This window comes from Carcharhinus amblyrhynchos, unplaced genomic scaffold (genome assembly GCF_965287045.1).
Source record: "Carcharhinus amblyrhynchos unplaced genomic scaffold, sCarAmb.v2.hapA scaffold_69, whole genome shotgun sequence".
In the NCBI taxonomy this organism is placed as follows: Eukaryota; Metazoa; Chordata; class Chondrichthyes; order Carcharhiniformes; family Carcharhinidae; genus Carcharhinus; species Carcharhinus amblyrhynchos.
In genome coordinates this window covers 883,900-900,816 of record NW_027649809.1, presented here as the reverse complement: position 1 = coordinate 900,816, position 16,917 = coordinate 883,900, and the positions used below count along the sequence as shown (strand labels likewise).

Here is a 16,917-nt window from a genome sequence, read left to right as displayed (position 1 = left end):
CCCTGCTAGCCCTAGGCCCTGTCTCTGGTACCCCTGGTCCCTGTCCCTGGTTCTTTGGTACCTGTCCCTGTCCCCCTGGCTCGGGCCCTGTCTCCTCCTGGCTCCTCTCCCTGACTCTATCCCTGTCCCTCTGGCTCCTGCCACCTCCCCGCCTGTCAGATGCCGGATTGCAGCCTCGCCATTACAGCCCAGCTCCTCCCATTGTTCAGTGGGAGGCAGCAGCTGTCCAATGGGCTGTTAGAAGAGTTGAGAAGCGGGCGGTAGGACCCGGCGGCCGCCCCAGCCAGCAGCTGATCAGCAGGCGGCTGGTCGCCAGGCAACCGTGTATCCGCGTTCCAGGAAGAACGTCACAAAAACATTGCAACATTCATTCATACACTCACTCACTCACTCACCCAACCTCTTAATCCCTCACTCACCCAACCTCTTAATCCCTCACCCATTCACCCAACCTCTTAATCCCTCCCTCACTCAACCTCTCAATCCCCCACTCACTCACCTGACCTCTTAATCCATCACTCAGTCACTCAACCTCTTAATCCCCCACTCACTCAACCTCTCAATCCCCCACTCACTCAACCTCTCAATCCCCCACTCACTCAACCTCTCAATCCCCCACTCACTCACCTGACCTCTTAATCCATCACTCACTCACCCAACCTCTTAATCCCCCACTCACTCACCTGACCTCTTAATCCCTCACTCAGTCACTCAACCTCTTAATCCCTCACTCACTCAACCTCTTAATCCCTCACTCACTCAACCTCTTAATCCCTCACTCACCCAACCTCTTAATCCCTCACTCACTCAACATCATAATCCCCCACTCACTCACCCAACCTCTTAATCCCTCACTCAACATCATAATCGCCCACTCACTCACCCAACCTCTTAATCCCCCACTCACTCACCCAGTCTCTTAATCGCCCACTCACTCACCCAGCCTCTTAATCCCCCACTCACTCACCCAGCCTCTTAATCCCCCACTCACTCACCCAGCCTCTTAATCCCCCACTCACTCACCCAGCCTCTTAATCCCCCACTCACTCACCCAGCCTCTTAATCCCCCACTCACTCACCCAGCCTCTTAATCCCCCACTCACTCACCCAGCCTCTTAATCCCCCACTCACTCACCCAACCTCTTAAACCCTCACTCACTCAACATAATAATCCCCTACTCACTCACCCAACCTCTTAATCCCTCACTCACTCAACATCATAATCCCCCACTCACTCACCCAACCTCTTAATCCCTCACTCACTCACCCAACCTCTCAATCCTCCACTCACTCACTCAACCTCTTAACCCCTCACTCACCCACTCAAAATCTTAATCACCACTCACTCACCCAACCTCTTAATCCCTCAGTCACTCAACCTCTTAATCCCTCACTCACTCACCCAACCTCTTAATCCCTCACTCACTCACCCAACCTCTTAACCCCTCACTCACCCAACCTCTTAATCCCTACTCACTCACCCAACCTCTTAATCCCTCACTCACCCAGTCACCCAACCTCTTAACCCCTCACTCACCCACTCAACCTCTTAATCCCCCACTCACTCACCCAACCTATTAATCCCTCACTCACCCACTCAACCTCTTAATCCCCCACACACTCACCTGACCTCTTAATCCCTCACTAACTCACTCAACCTCTTAATCCCACACTCACTCACCCAACCTCTTAATCCCCCACTCACTCATCCAACCTCTTAACCCCTCACTCACCCAACCTCTTAATCCCTCACTCACTCACCCAACCTCTTAATCCCTCACTCACTCACCCAACCTCTTAATCCCTCACTCACCCAGTCACCCAACCTCTTAACCCCTCACTCACCCACTCAACCTCTTAATCCCCCACTCACTCACCCAACCTATTAATCCCTCACTCACCCACTCAACCTCTTAATCCCTCACTCACTTAACCTCTTATTCCCCCACTGACTCACCTGACCTCTTAATCCCTCACTCACTTACCCGACCTCTGAATCCCCCACTCACTCACCTGACCTCTTAATCCCTCACTCACTCACCCGACCTCTTCATCCCCCACTCACTCACCCAACCTCTTCATCCCCCACTCACTCACCCAACCTCTTAATCCCCCACTCACTCACCCAACCTCTTCATCCCCCACTCACTCACCCAACCTCTTCATCCCCCACTCACTCACCCAACCTCTTCATCCCCCACTCACTCACCCAACCTCTTCATCCCCCACTCACTCACCCAACCTCTTCATCCCCCACTCACTCAACCTCTTCATCCCCCACTCACTCAATCTCTTAATCCCCCACTCGCTCACCCAACCTCTTAATCCCCTACTCGCTCACCCAACCATTTAATCCCCCACTCACTCACCCATTTAATCCCCCACTCACTCACCCATTTAATCCCCCACTCACTCATCCAATTTATCCACCCACTCATTTACTCACTCACTCACACATTCACACTCTCTCACACTCACTCTCACATTCACTCACTCACTTTCACACTCACTCACACTCATTCACTCCTTTCTCACTCCTCACATACTCAGTCACTCACTCACCTACCCACTCACTCAACCACTCAATCCCTCATTCACGCTCTCACTCATTCACTCAATCCTCACCCCCTCATTTACTCAGTGCCTCACTCCTCATTCACTCACCCACTCAATCCATCGACTACTCACTCACTCATTCCCCAACTCCCTCACTCATTCACTCATTCCCAACTCCCTCACTCTCTCAATCCCCAATTCTCCCACTCACTCATTCCACAACTCCCTCACTCACTCCCTCAATCCCCAACTCCCTCATTCACTCACTCAGTCACTCCCTCCCTCAATCACCAACTCTCTCTCTGTCACTCAATCAATCACTCACTCACTCAATCCACAATTCACTCCCTCCCTCTCTCAATCCCCAACTCCCTCATTCACTCACACAATCACTCACACATTCAATCCCTCAACTCACTGGATTCCTCAGTCACAGAATCACAGAATGTCGACAGTTCACAAAGAGGCCATTCGGCCCACAGAGTGCTTAGGTAAGATACTCTGTCAGAGATTCAATGCAGACCTGATGGGCCGAATGCCCTCCTTCTACACTGTAGGGATCCAATGATCCTTCACAGGGGTGATAGCAGCCAGTGTGTGCACAGCAAGATCCCAGGAAGGAGAATGAGCTAAACGACAGCGCTTTCGGGGTGGTTGGTGGAGGGATAAGGGTTTGTCCTCGGACACCGGCGACCTGGGAACCCCTGACCATGAGGTAAACTCACTCTAAAAGAGTCAAAAATGTTTTAGAAGAAGTAGGCTGTTTGTGCAGTGAGCTGAGATATAATTATGACGGAAAGTTCGGAATTGTGTGTGGAGGGGGGTTTTTGCCATCTGCTTGCCTCTATTTCCCTCTGCTGGCGGCACAGAGTCAATGCTGAGTCGCACTCGATCCGTATTACTCCCACTACCCATTCCCTTCCACCCTCTCCTTGGAGTGCGAGGAAATTGACAAGGTATCGCATGGTAGGTGGTTCCATCAGGTTAAATCTCACGGGATCCAGGGTGAGGTATCTAAATGGATACAAAATTGGCTTCTCGATAGGAGCTTCCCGTTGGCGAACACTTCGAGCGGTCACGGGCGTTCAGCCTCTTATCTTCGGGTCAACGTTCTCCAAGGACGACCTCAACCGGGATCTTGGGGTTCATGTCACACGATCTGCAACCCCCACCACTTGCCTGGGCTTGCAAAATCTCACTACCTGTCCCGCCTGGAGACAATACACATCCCTTTAACCGGTGCTTAACCCGCTCTCCACTCACGTTGCCTGTACCTTTCAGACCTGATTACCTGTAAAGACTCGCATTCCAACCGTTATTTTGTAAATTGTAGTTTGTGTCTTTATATGCCCTGTTTGTGAACAGAACTCCCACTTATCTGACGAAGGAACAGTGCTCCGAAAACTAGTGGCTTTTGCTACCAAATAAACCTGTTGGAATTTAACCTGATGTTGTGAGACTTCTTACTGTGTTTACCCCAATCCAACGCTGGCATCTCCACTTCTTGATAGAAGGGTGGTTGTAAAGGGTTGTTTTTCAAACTGGAGGCCTGTGACCAGCGGTGTGCCTCAGGGATCAGTGCTGGGCCCACTGTTATTTGTCATTTATATGAATGATTTGGATGAGAATATAGGGGGCATGGTTAGTAAGTTTGCAGATGACACCAAGATTGGTGGCCTGGTGGTCAGTGAAGAAAGTTATCCCCAATTGCAACGGGATCTTGAGCAGTTGGGCCAGTGGGCTGACGAATGGCAGATGCAGTTTAATTTATACAAATGCAAGGTGATGCATTTTGGTCGATCGAACTGGGGCAGGACTTACTCAGTTAATGGTAGGGGAGAGTTACAGAACAAAGAGATCTAGGGGGACAGGTTCATAGCTCCTTGAAAATGGAGTCACAGGTGAACAGAATGGTGAAGAAGGTATTCGGCAAGCTTGGTTTCATCAGTCAGAACATTGAATATAGGAGTTGGGACGTCTTGTTGAAGTTGTACAAGACATTGGGTAAGGCCACACTTGGAATACTGTGTGCAATTCTGATCACCCTATCATAGAAAGGATATTATTAAACTAGAAAGAGTACAGAAAAGATTTACTAGGATGCTACCAGGACTTGATGGTTTGAGTTATAAGGAGAGGCTGGATAGACTGGGACTTTTTTCTCTGGAGCGTAGGAGGCTGAGGGGTGATCTTATAGAGATCTATAAAATAATGAGGGGCACAGATCAGCTAGATAGTCAATATCTTTTCCCCAAAGATAGGAGAGACTAAAACTAGAGGGCATAGGTTTAAGGTGAGAGGGGAGAGATACAAAAGTGTCCAGAGGGGCAATTTTTTCACACAGAGGGTGGTGAGTGTCTGGAACGAGCTGCCAGAGGTAGTAGTAGAGGCGGGTACAATTTTGTCTTTAAAAAAGCACTAATGTGGATAAGAGGGATATGGGCCAAATGCGGGCAATTGGGACGAGCTTAGGGGTTAAAAAAATGATGGCATGGACAAGTTGGGCCGAAGGGCCTGTTTCCATGCTTGTAAACCTCTTGACTATGACTTGGGAAGCCACTCAGCTCCCCAGACCTCGATCAAAGATCTCCTCAATCTCTTTTGCTCCACGCAGAACAGCCTCGATTTTAGCAGCCCTCCTTTTGCATCTAAGTTCCTTCCTCTGCACCCTCTCGATCACCCCCCAACCCCCCACATTTTTAGTTAACGTCAATAAAATGCAGGAGATTGTCACCGACTTCAGGAAGGTAGTGGAGGGCACGTCCCTGTCTACATCAATGTGGATGAAGTGGAAATGGTCGAGAGCTTCAGGTTTTTAGGTGTCCAGATCACCAACAACCTGTCCTGGGACCCCGATGTTGACACTATAGTTAATAAAAGCTCACCAACACCTCTACTTTCTCAGAAGACTAAGGAAATTTGGTATGTCCGCTACGACTCTCACCAACGTTTACAGATGCCCCATAGAAAGCGTTCTTTCTGGTTGTATCACAGCTTGGGATGGGCTCCTGCTCTGCCCAAGACCACAAGGAACTACAAAAGATTGTGAATGTAGCCCAATCCATCACGCAAACCAGCCTCCCATCCATTGACTCTGTCTACACTTCCCGCTGCCTCAGGGAAAAGCAGCCGGCATAATCAAGGACCCCACGCACCCCGGACATTCTCTCTTCCACCTTCTTCCATTGGGAAAAAGATACAAAAGTCTGAGGTCACGTACCGACCGACTCAAGAACAGTTTCTTCCCTGCTGCTGTCAGACTTTTGAATGGACCTACCTCACATTAAGTTGATCTTCCTCTGCACCCTAGCTATGACTGTAACGCTACGTTCTGCACTCTCACCTTTCCTTCTCCCCTACGTACTCTATGAACTGTATGTTTATAGAGTGCATCCCTGCCCCAGTCCTCCAGCTCCTCCCAGTCCTCCAGCCCCTCTCAAGTCCTACAGCCCCTCCCTGCTCTGACTCCAAATGTTGGATCTAATCTCGCCATCAGATGCTGTCAGACCTGCTGAGATTCTCCAGCGATTTTCTGTTTTTGCTCCAGTCCCGCCCTCTGTCCTACAGCTCCACCCCACTCCTCCAAACCCCCTGGTCTTCCAGTTCCTTGCTTGTCCTCCAGCCCCTCCCCTGGTCCTCCGGCTCTAACCCTGGTCTTCCAGCCCCTCCCCTGGTTCTCCAGCACTTCTCCTGATCCCCAGCTGCACCTGATTCTCCAGCCCCTCCCACGGCCCTCCATCTCCCCCCCCACCCCCGATCCACCAGTTTCTCCACTGGTCCTCCAGCCCCACCCCTGGTCCTCCAGCACCCGCCCCTGGTCCTCCAGCCCCGCCCCTGGTCCTCCAGCTCCTGCAGCCAAGCCTCACCCCCTTACCTTTCAGCCCCGCCCCCACATGGTCCTCCAGCCCCGCCCCCTGGTTCTCCCTGTCCTCCAGCCCCTCCCCCGGCCCTCCAGCGCCCCCCCCGGCTGGCTGAGGGTGATGGCGGTGAAGCTGCGGAGCGAGTGTGAGGCGGGCGGGCGGGCAGTGAGGGGAGAATCGCGCCGCTCCGGTCCTCCAGCCCCGCCCCCTGGTTCCCCTGGCTCCCCACCCCCCTCCCCCCACAGTCAACCCCTTCCCCGGTCCGCCAGCTCCTCCCCCCTGGCCCTCCAGCCCCACCCACTAGTCCTCCGGTCCCTCCCACGGTCCCACCGTCCTCCAGCCCCTCCCCCGGTCCTCCAGCTCCTCCCCTGGTCCTCTGGCTGCTCCCCTATTCCTCCAGGCCCGTCTCCGGTCCTCCAGCTCCTGCAGCCAAGCGTCACCCCCTTATCTTCCAGCCCCGCCCCCACATGGTCCTCCAGCCCCGCCCCCTGGTTCTACCGGTCCTCGGCCCGTCCCCTGGTCCCCCAGCCCCTTCCCCGGTCCTCCAGCTCCTCCCCCTGGTCCTCCAGCTCCGCCCCGGTCCTCCAGCTCCTCCCCCTGGTCCTCCAGCTCCTCCCCCGGTCCTCCAGCTCCTCCCCCGGTCCTCCAGCTCCTCCCCCCGGTCCTCCAGCTCCTCCCCCTCGGTCCTCCAGCCCCTTACCCGATCCTCCAGCCCCTCCCCCTTGTCCCCCAGCCCTCCAGCCTCCCCCCCCGCCCACCCCGGCTGGCTGAGGGTGATGGCGGTGAGGCTGCGGAAGCGGGTGTGAGGCGAGCGGGCAGTGAGGGGAGAATCGCGTCCCTTGGTCCTCCAGCCCCGCCCCCTGCTCCTCCCCTGGTCCTCCAGCCTCTCCCCTGTCCTCCAGCCCCTCCTCCGGGCCCCCTCCCCTATCCCTTGGTCCTCCAGCCCCGCCCCCTGGTTTTCCTCGTCTTTCGTGGCCCCCCCCCCCCCCCCCGTGCCCTCCGGCCCTCAAGTGTCTTCCAGTCCTCCCCCCGGCCCTCCCCGCTGGCCTCCCCGGTCCTCCTGCCCCGCCCCCTGCCCCCCCGGCCCCCCAGCCACTCCCCCTGGTCTCCCTGTCCTCCGGCCCCTCCCCCTGCCCTCCGTCCCCACCCCGGCCCCCCGGCCCCTCCCCCTGGTCCTCCAGCCCCTCCCCCTGGTCCTCCAGTCCCTCCCCCGGTCCTCCAGCCCCGCCCCTGGTCACCCGGTCCTCCAGCCCCTCCCCCGGCCCTCCAGCCCCTCCCCCTGGTCCTCCAGCCCCGCCCCTGGTCACCCGGTCCTCCAGCCCCTCCCCCGGCCCTCCAGCCCCTCCCCCTGGCTTCCCCGGTCCTCCAGCCCCTCCCCTCTGGTCCTCCAGCCCCGCCCCCCGGGCTGGCTGAGGGTAATGGCGGTGAGGCTGCGGGAGCGGGTGTGAGGCGAGCGGGCAGTGAGGGGAGAATCGCGCCGCTCCGCCCGGTCGGGGCCCCGGCGCCGGGATGTCGGCCACGGCCCGCCGCAAGCAGGAGGAGAAGCACCTGAAGCTGGTGCGGGAGCTGGGGGCCCGGCCCCACAACCGGCAGTGCTTCGAGTGCGAGCAGCGAGGCCCGACCTACATCGACATCACCGTGGGCAGCTTCGTGTGTACCTCCTGCTCCGGCATCCTGTGAGTACCCGGGGCCGGGGATCAGGGCCTGGGGAGCGGGGATCAGGGCCTAGGGCCCGGGGAGCAGGGCCAAGAGACCGGGGATAGGGGCCCAGAGCCTGGGGTAGAGGGCCCGGGGAGCAGGGCCTGGGGCCGGGGAGCAGGGCCTAGAGACTGGGGATAGGGGCCCAGAGCCTGGGGTAGAGGGCCTGGGGATCAGGGACTGGGAGCAGGGCTAAGGTCCAGAGCCGGGGACTGGGGAGTGGGGGGGAGTCTGTATGTACCTCCTGCTGCGGCATCCTGTGAGTACCCGGGGCCGGGGAGCAGGGCCTGGGGAGCGGGGATAGGGGCCCAGAGCCTAGGGTAGAGGGCCTGGGGATCTGGGCCCTGGCATCAGGGATAGGGGCCTAGAGGCTGGGGTGGAGGGGCTGGGGATCAGGGACTGGGAACAGGGATAAGGCCCAGAGCCTGGGATAGAGGGCCCAGAGCCTGGGGATAGGGGCCCAGAGACTGGAGTAGAGTGCCCGGGGATCAGGGATAGAGGGCCTGGGGCCCAGAGACCGGGGACTGTGGGGTCTGTGTGTACCTCCTGCTCTGGCATCCTGTGAGTACCCGGGGCTGGGGAGCAGGGACCAGAGACCGGGGATAGGGGCCCAGAGCCTGGGGTAGAGGGCCCAGGGACTGGGAATAGGGCTAAGGCCCAGAGCCGGGGACTGGGGAGTGGGGGGAGTCTGTGTGTACCTCCTCCTCCGGTATCCTCTGAGTATCCGGGGCCGGGGAGCAGGGCCTGGGGAGCGGGGAGCAGGGACCAGAGACCGGGGATCAAGGCCTAGAGCCTAGGGTAGAGGGCCCGGGGATCAAGGGCCCTGGCATCAGGGATAGGGGCCTAGAGCCTGGGGTGGAGGGCCTGGGGATCAGGGACTAGGAACAGGGCTAAGGCCCAGAGACTGGGGATGGGGGCCCAGAGCCGGGATAGAGGGCCTGGGGCCCAGAGACTGGGGACTGTGGAGTGGGGTGTGTGTGTACCTCCTGCTCCGGCATCCTGAGAGTACCTGGGACCGGGGATAGAGGGCCCAGAGACTGGGGATCAGGGCGCAAGGCCTGGGGACAGGGAAATCAGGGCCCAGAGACTGGGGATTGGGGACTGGGAATGGGGCCTGGGGATCAGGGATAGAGGGCCTAGAGCCCAGGAGTGGGGTGTGTGTGTATCTCCTGCTCTGGCACCCTGTGAGTACCTGGGAGCGGGGAGCAGGGCCTAGAGACTGGGGGCTAGAGCCCAGGGATCAGGGATAGATGGCCCAGAGACCGGGGAGTGGGGTCTGTGTGTACCTCCTGCTCCGGCACCCTGTGAGTACCTGGGGCCAGGGACAGGGATAGAGGGCCCAGGGCTCAGGGGACTGGGGACAGGGATAGGGGCCCACAGCCCGGGAGTGGGGTCTGTGTGCACCTCCTGCTCTGGCATCCTGTGAGTACTCGGGACTGGGGATCAGGGCCTGGGGACCGGGAGCAGGGCCCAGAGACTGGGGATCAGGGATAGGGGCTCAGAGCCCGGGGAACAGGGCCTAGACCACAGGGACTGGGGACAGGGATAGAGGGTCCAGAGCCCGGGGACTGCGGGGTAACAACTCCCTGTGTATCTGCTGCTCCGGCATCCTGTAAGTAACTGGGGATCGGGGCCCAGAGACTGGGGATCAGAGCCTGGGGACAGGGAGCAGGGCTTAGAGACTGGGGATCAGGGATAGAGGGCCCAGAGACCGGAGATCAGGGCCTGGGGACAGGGATAGAGGGGCTGGGAGTAACACAGCTCCGTGTGCACCACCTACTCTGGCATCCTGTGAGTGAGAGAGACCAGGGATCAGGGCCCTGAGCCCAGGGTGCGGGGACAGGGGGCTCAGAGCCTAGCGAGCGGGACCTGGGGACAGGGATAGAGGGGCTGGGGGTAACATAGCTCCCTGTGCACCTCCTGCTCCGGCATCCTGTGAGTGAGAGAGGCCGGGGATCAGGACCTGGGGGTAGAGATGGAGGGCTCAGAGACCGGGGAGTGGGACCTAGAGGCTGGGATAGAGGGACTGGGGATAACACAACTTTGTGGGCATCTCCTGCACTGGCATCCTGTTAGTGAGAGATCGGGGAGCGGGGCCCAGAGCCAGGGAGTGGAGCCTAGAGACTGGGATAGGGGGCCCAGAGCTTGTGGAGCGGGGTCTAGAGACCGGGATAGGGGGCCCAGAGCTCGGGGAGCGGGGTCTAGAGACCGGGATAGGGGGCCCAGAGCTCGGGGAGCGGGGTCTAGAGACCGGGATAGGGGGCCCAGAGCTTGTGGAGCGGGGTCTAGAGACCGGGATAGGGGGCCCAGAGCTCGGGGAGCGGGGCTGAGGGTAACACAGCTCCCTGTGCACCTCCTGCTCTGGCACCTTGTGAGTGAGAGACCAGGGATTGGGGCCTAGAGCCCGGGGAGTGGGGCCTGGGGACAGGGATAGGGGGCTAAGGGTAATGCAGCTCCCTGTGCACCTCCTGCTGCAGCATCCTGTGAGTGAGAGAGACCGCGATAGAGGGCCCAGAGACCGGGAGAGGGTCTGGGGGTTGGGGGGGGGGGAGGAGTTTTAACAGCTCCCTGTGTACCCCCTGCTGCAGCATCCTGTGACTGACACAGCCCGGGGATCAGGGCCTAGGGAATGGGGTCAGAGGGCTGGGGGCCTGGGAGTAATCCAGCCCAGAGATAGGGAGTGGGGAGCACGGTCTGGAGGGCTGGGGGGTAACACAGCGTTGTGTGCACCTACTACTCCAGCATCCTGTGAGTAACACAGCCCGGGGATGGAGGTCCTGTCAGTGACACAGCCCAGGGCCTGGGAACAATACTGGAGTAGACAGGGGACATGTGCAATGTACACAGTTACACGTCAGACTGTATACACTAAATTGTCTGGTATGTACGTGGAGTGCACTCGGAGTGAAACAGTACACATAGGGAATCACACAGTGGAATTTTATATCGCGTGCAGGACGTGTGCTGTGTATTCTGAGGATAGCACACGTATACAAGGAATATACTATACATACATGATTGTATACACAGGGCAGGAGTAGTATGCAATATAGGTTATCTGGTGAATATAGTAAAAATTCACACAGTGCCAATTAAGTTTATTTATTATTGTCACAAGTGCATTTTCATTAACACTGCAATGAAGTTACTGTGAAAATCCCCCCAGTCACCAAACACTGGCGCCTGTTCGGGTAACACTGAGGGAGAGTTTAGCCTAGTGTCTGTATCAACAGGACAGAGAGTGTCTCCCCCTCATTCTGGGCTCCTATCAGTAATCTAGCCTGGGGATTGGGCCTAGTGTCTGTATCTACAGGACAGAGAGTGCCTCCCCCTCACTCTGGGCTCCTGTCAGTAATCTAGCCTGGGGACTGGGCCTAGTGTCTGTATCTACAGGACAGAGGGTGTCTCCCCCTCAGTCTGGGCTCCTATCAGTAATCTAGCCTGGGGATTGGGCCTAGTGTCTGTATCTACAGGACAGAGAGTGTCTCCCTCTCACTCTACGTGTTCTTTGGACTGTGGGAGGAAAGCCACACAGACAGTGACTCGAGCTGGGAATCGAACCTGGGTCCCTGGTGCTGTGAGGCAGCAGTGCTAACCACTGTGCTGGCGCACCTGCCCTTGCAGAGAGAACACGCAAGATAGATTACATTGCGAGTAACATTAGAATGTGCACAGTGCTAAGTATCAGACCCGTTACAGCACCCAGCATTTATTTAACACTGATAATGTACAAGCACCTTCCCAAGGAGTTTGTCAGTATAACCCAGCAATACCTGATACCAAGGCACAGGAGGAAATACTTGAGCTGGTGACGGAAGGGAGGAGGGTTGGAAGGAGCACCTTAGGAGGAGGGAGAGGTACAAAAGATGGTAGAATCACAGAATCCCTACAGTGCGGGAGGAGGCCATTCAGCCCATTGAGCTTGCATCGGCCACAATCCCACCCAGGCCCCATTCCCGTAACCCCATATATTTATCCTGCTAGTCCCCCTGACACTAAGGGACAATTTAGCTTGGCCAGTCCACCCAACCTGCACATCTTAGGACACTAAGGGGCAGTTTACCATGGTCAATCCACCCAACCAGCACACCTTTAGATACTAAAGGGCAATTTAGCATGGCCAATCCACCTAACTTGCATATCTTTGGACACTGATGGATAATTTAACATGGCCAATCCAATCCACCTAACCTGCACATCTTAGGACACTAAGGAGCAATTTAGCATGGCCAATCCATCTAATCTACATAGCTTTGGAGTGAGGGAGGAAACTGGAGCACCCGGATGAAACCCAAGCCGGAAATAGAACTCAGGTCCCTGGCGCTGTGGGGCAGCAGTGCTAACCACTGTGCCACCGTGCCAGTAGCTTCAGGTATGGTCACCACCAGGGTGAAGGGATGCTCAAGAGGGCAGAGATTTCTTAGGCCTGTAAGGTTGGGAGAGGATGAAGCCACGAGGGTATGCTTTAAATCCGCCTGTACACATCCAGCCCCCAAACCTATAGAGAATCCGCCTGTACACATCCAGCCCCCAAACCTATAGAGAATCCGCCTGTACACATCCAGCCCCCAAACCTATAGAGAATCCGCCTGTACGCACCCAACTCCCAAACCTATAGAGAATCCGCCTGTACACATCCAGCCCCCAAACCTATAGAGAATCCGCCTGTACGCATCCAGCCCCCAAACCTACAGAGAATCCACCTGTACACATTCGGCCCGAAACTTACAGGGAATCCGCCTGTACACATCCAGCCCCCAAACCTACAGAGAATCTGCCTGTACACATCCAGCCCGAAACCTACAGGGAATCCGCCTGTACGCACCCAGCTCCCAAACTTACAAGGAATCCACCTGTACATATCCAGCCCCCAAAACCACAGGGAATCTGCCTGTACATATCCAGCACCCAGACATATAGATAATCCGCCTGTGCACACACATCCAGCTCTCAAACCTACAGACAACCCGCCTGAAAACATCCAGCCCCCAAACCTACAGGGAATCCGCCTGTACATATCCAGCCCCCAAACCTACAGAGAATCCGCCTGTACACATCCAGCTCCCAAAACCACAGGGAATCTGCCTGTACATACCCAGCACCCAGACCTATAGATAATGTGCCTGTGCGCACACATCCAGCTCTCAAACCTGCAGAGAATCCGCCTGTACACATCCAGCCCCCAAACCTACAGGGAATCTGTCTGTACATATCCAGCACCCAGACCTATAGATAATCCACCTGTGCACACACATCCAGCTCCTAAACCTACAGAGAATCTGCCTGTACACCTACAGTTCCCACCGGGTAACCCGCCTGTACACATCTAGCTCCCAGACCTACAGAGGATCAGCTTGTACACGTCCAGCTCACACCCGGTTATCTGCCATTGGAACCAGTTTCTCTTTAACTAGATGCCTTATGATTCTAAACACCTTTCAAAGACTTCTGGTTCGCCTGTGTGTAAGACACTGGATGGGAGTTAGACTTTCGCGAGTGTCACAGCTTCAACAATCCCTCCTGCTCCCTCTGAAAGGATAAACTTGCTTTACATTCTGGCTATCCCCAAGCTCTACAGACAGTAAACATCAATTTAAAACCTGCCTTTGGTAAGACTTTTTGCAGAGAACTGTATAAGATCATAGAATCCCAACAGTGCTGAAGGAGGCCATTTGGCCCATCGAGTCTACACTGACCTTCTGACAGAAAATCCCACCCAGTCCTTTCCCGTAATCTCCACATATTTGCCCCACTAACCCACCTGACCTGCACACCTTTGGGCAATAAGGAGCAATTTAGCATGGCCAATCCCCCTAACTCACACATCTTTGGACTCTGGGAGGAAACCGGAGCACCTAGAGGAAACCCACACAGACACGGGGCTGTGGGTTGGGGGGGCGGACGTGCAGATTCCACCCTAGAGAATCGAACCCGGGTCCCTAGTGCTGTGAGGCAGCAGTGCTAACCGCTGTGCATCTGGAGATTGGAAGGGATATGGGCCAAAGGTGGTTAGATGGGAGGTAGGTCACAGGTTAGCCAAGATCTCGCAGACTGGCGGAACCGATTCAAGCTGGCGGTCAAATAATTGCTCAGCTCATTTGTGCACAGCAAGATCCCAACAAAACCAGGCATCAGGATAAACTAGCATATGGCGGCACAGTGGTCAGCACTGCTGCCTCTCAGCGCCAGGGACCTGGGTTCAATTCCAACCTTGGCTGACTGTTTAACTGGAGTCTGCACGTCCTCCCTGTGTCTGCGTGGGTTTCCTCCGGTGTCCTCCCACAAAGACGTGCGGCTTGGGTTCATTAGACATGTTAAATTGTCTCCGAGTGTCAAATGGGATTGTTCAGGGGATAAATATATGGATAGGGCCTGGGTGGGATTTGTAGTCGGTGCAGGCTAGAATGGACCGACTGGTCTCCTCCTGTACTGTAGGATTCTATGTTTTGATGGTGGGAAGTTGGCCTTTGCCTCCGGTACTGTCAGGCAGTCTTTGTGTCTAACCTAATGGGCAGTGCGGTGGCACAGTGGTTAGCACTGCTGCCTCACGGTGCCTGGGATCCGGCTTCAATTCCTGGCTTGGGTCACTGTCTGTACGGAGTCTGCATGTTCTCCCCTATGTCTGTGTGGGTTTCCTCCGGGTGCTCCGGTTTCCTCCCACAGTCAAAAGATGTGCAGGTTAGGTGGATTGGCCATGCTAAATTGTCCGTTAGTGTCCAAAGATGTGCAGGTTAGGTGGATTGGCCATATTAAATTGCCCTTTAGCTTCCAAAGATGTGCAGGTTAGGTGGATTGGCCATGTTAAATTGCCCCTTAGCATCCAAAGATGTGCAGGTTAGGTGGATTGGCCATGTTAAATTGCCCCTTAGCGTCCAAAGATGTGCAGGTTAGGTGGATTGGCCATGTTAAATTGCCCCTTAGCGTCCAAAGATGTGCAGGTTAGGTGGATTGGCCTTGTTAAATTGCCTCTTAGTGTCAGAGGGATTAGCTAGGGTAAATGCATGGGGTTCTAGGGAAAAGGCCTGTGTGGGATTGTGGTTGGTGCAGACTCAATGGGCTGAATGGCCTCCTTCTGCACTGTAGGGATACTATGATTCTGCGTAACTCTGTGTACACTGCACGTTTTCACAGTAACTTCATTGCAGTGTTAATGCGAGCCTACTTGGGGCAGCAAGAAATGAACATTAACTTTATATTACCGGTATTGCACTCGGCGCTGGAATGGACCCCGAGCCCGGATTTGAACTTGCTGTCTCCTGACTCGAGCTGACAGAGTGAAGGGGACGGGGATTAGTATGTGGTACAGCTGGCTCTATTAATACATGCAGTCGTTGTCTGCGCTGTGCTGCTACCTTGAGCGCTAATTTAATTAGTCCACGGTGTGACTCACGGAACATTTATTTTTAATTGTATGACTTCTGGAGCCGTTGGGCTGTTAATACCACGTGCGACGATCAGCCTTTTATCCCATAGCAGGATCAGATGACAGAATCGTTTGGCAGGCGCTTAGTTAGTTATCTGTGGTTTAACACTCCAGCCCATTCCATATCTGTATTAGTGGCTTCTCGTTCAGTAGCTGGAGGTTGTCACTCTGTACATTTAATGTGATCTTAATTCTCGGAAAGCCGGGGAGGGGGAGAAAATACCATTTAATCAACCGAAACAATCCATTTTCTTTCCTCGTTAGAACAGAATCCCCTACAGTGCAGAAGGGAGGCAGGCCATTTGGCCCATCAAGTCTGCACCGACCGCAGCCCCACCCAGGCCCTATCGCCATAACCCCCACATACTTATCCTGCTAATCCCCTGACACCAACGGGTAATTTAGCCCTACCAATCAACCTAACCGGCACATCTTTCGGACTGTGGGAGGAAATCGGGGCACCCGGAGGGAGCCCACGCAGACACGGTGGGGGGAGAACGTGCAGACTCCGCACAGACAGTGACAAGCTGGGAATGGCCCTCGGGTCTCTGGCGCTGTGAGGCAGCAGTGCTAACCCACTGTGCCACCGTTAACTGTAATATTCTCTCCTTTTCCAATTCCTGTACACACATCTAGAGGCACTGAGTACGTCCCTGTCCCTGCATTCTAATTCACTGTAGTTCTTTACCCAGCAACCTTGAGGCTACTGCCCGCTGGTATCTCCAAATCTGCCCTTCATTTCAAAATTCTCATCCCTGTGTTCAGATCTCTCCATGCCCTCCCCCACCCGTCTCTGTATTCTTGTCCAGTCCCGACAGCTGTTGATAATTCTGTGTACCTCCACTACTGATTAGCTGTGTCTCGAGCTGCCTGGGACCCCAAAGCTCTGGAATTCCCACACTCATTCTCTCTTGCTCCTGCTTGCTCTCAGCTCTCCCTCTGTACCCCCACACGGAGCTTCCCTCTCTATCTCTCTCTCTCTCTCTCTCTCTCTCTGTGTCCCCCTAGCTCAGGGCTCTTGCACTCTTTCCCTCTCTCTCGCCATCTCTCTCAGTTACCACTCCCTGCCACTCAGGCCTTCTCCCTCTCTCTGTCTCTGTCTCTCTCTCTCTCTCGCTACCCCGCTCAGGGCTCACACTCTTTCTCTCCCGTCATAGATAGGCTGACATTAACACTGCAGTGTGGTTACTGTGAAAATCCCCCTAGTCGCCGCACTCTGGCACCTGTTTCAGGCAGCACTGAGGGAGAATTTAGCCTGGCCAATGCACCCTAACCAGCACGTCTTTCAGACTGTGGGAGGAAACCGGAGCCCCCGGAGGCAAACCCACGCAGAGGCGGGAGGAGAACGTGCAGACTCCGCACAGACAGCGAACCCGAGCC

At 55.7% G+C, this 16,917-nt stretch overlaps 1 protein-coding gene across 1 annotated transcript in view; it reads left to right on the top strand.

Annotated features, from left to right (window-relative positions):
- The first annotated feature begins 7,807 nt into the window (after positions 1-7,807).
- Positions 7,808-16,917, top strand: part of LOC145337746 (arf-GAP domain and FG repeat-containing protein 1-like) — a 57,584-nt gene continuing 48,474 nt past the window's right edge. The window contains exon 1 of the mRNA XM_080182586.1: positions 7,808-8,092. Within this exon, the coding sequence (XP_080038712.1) occupies positions 7,926-8,092 (167 nt within the window). The 5' untranslated portion in view covers positions 7,808-7,925. The remainder of the gene's footprint in view (positions 8,093-16,917) is intronic.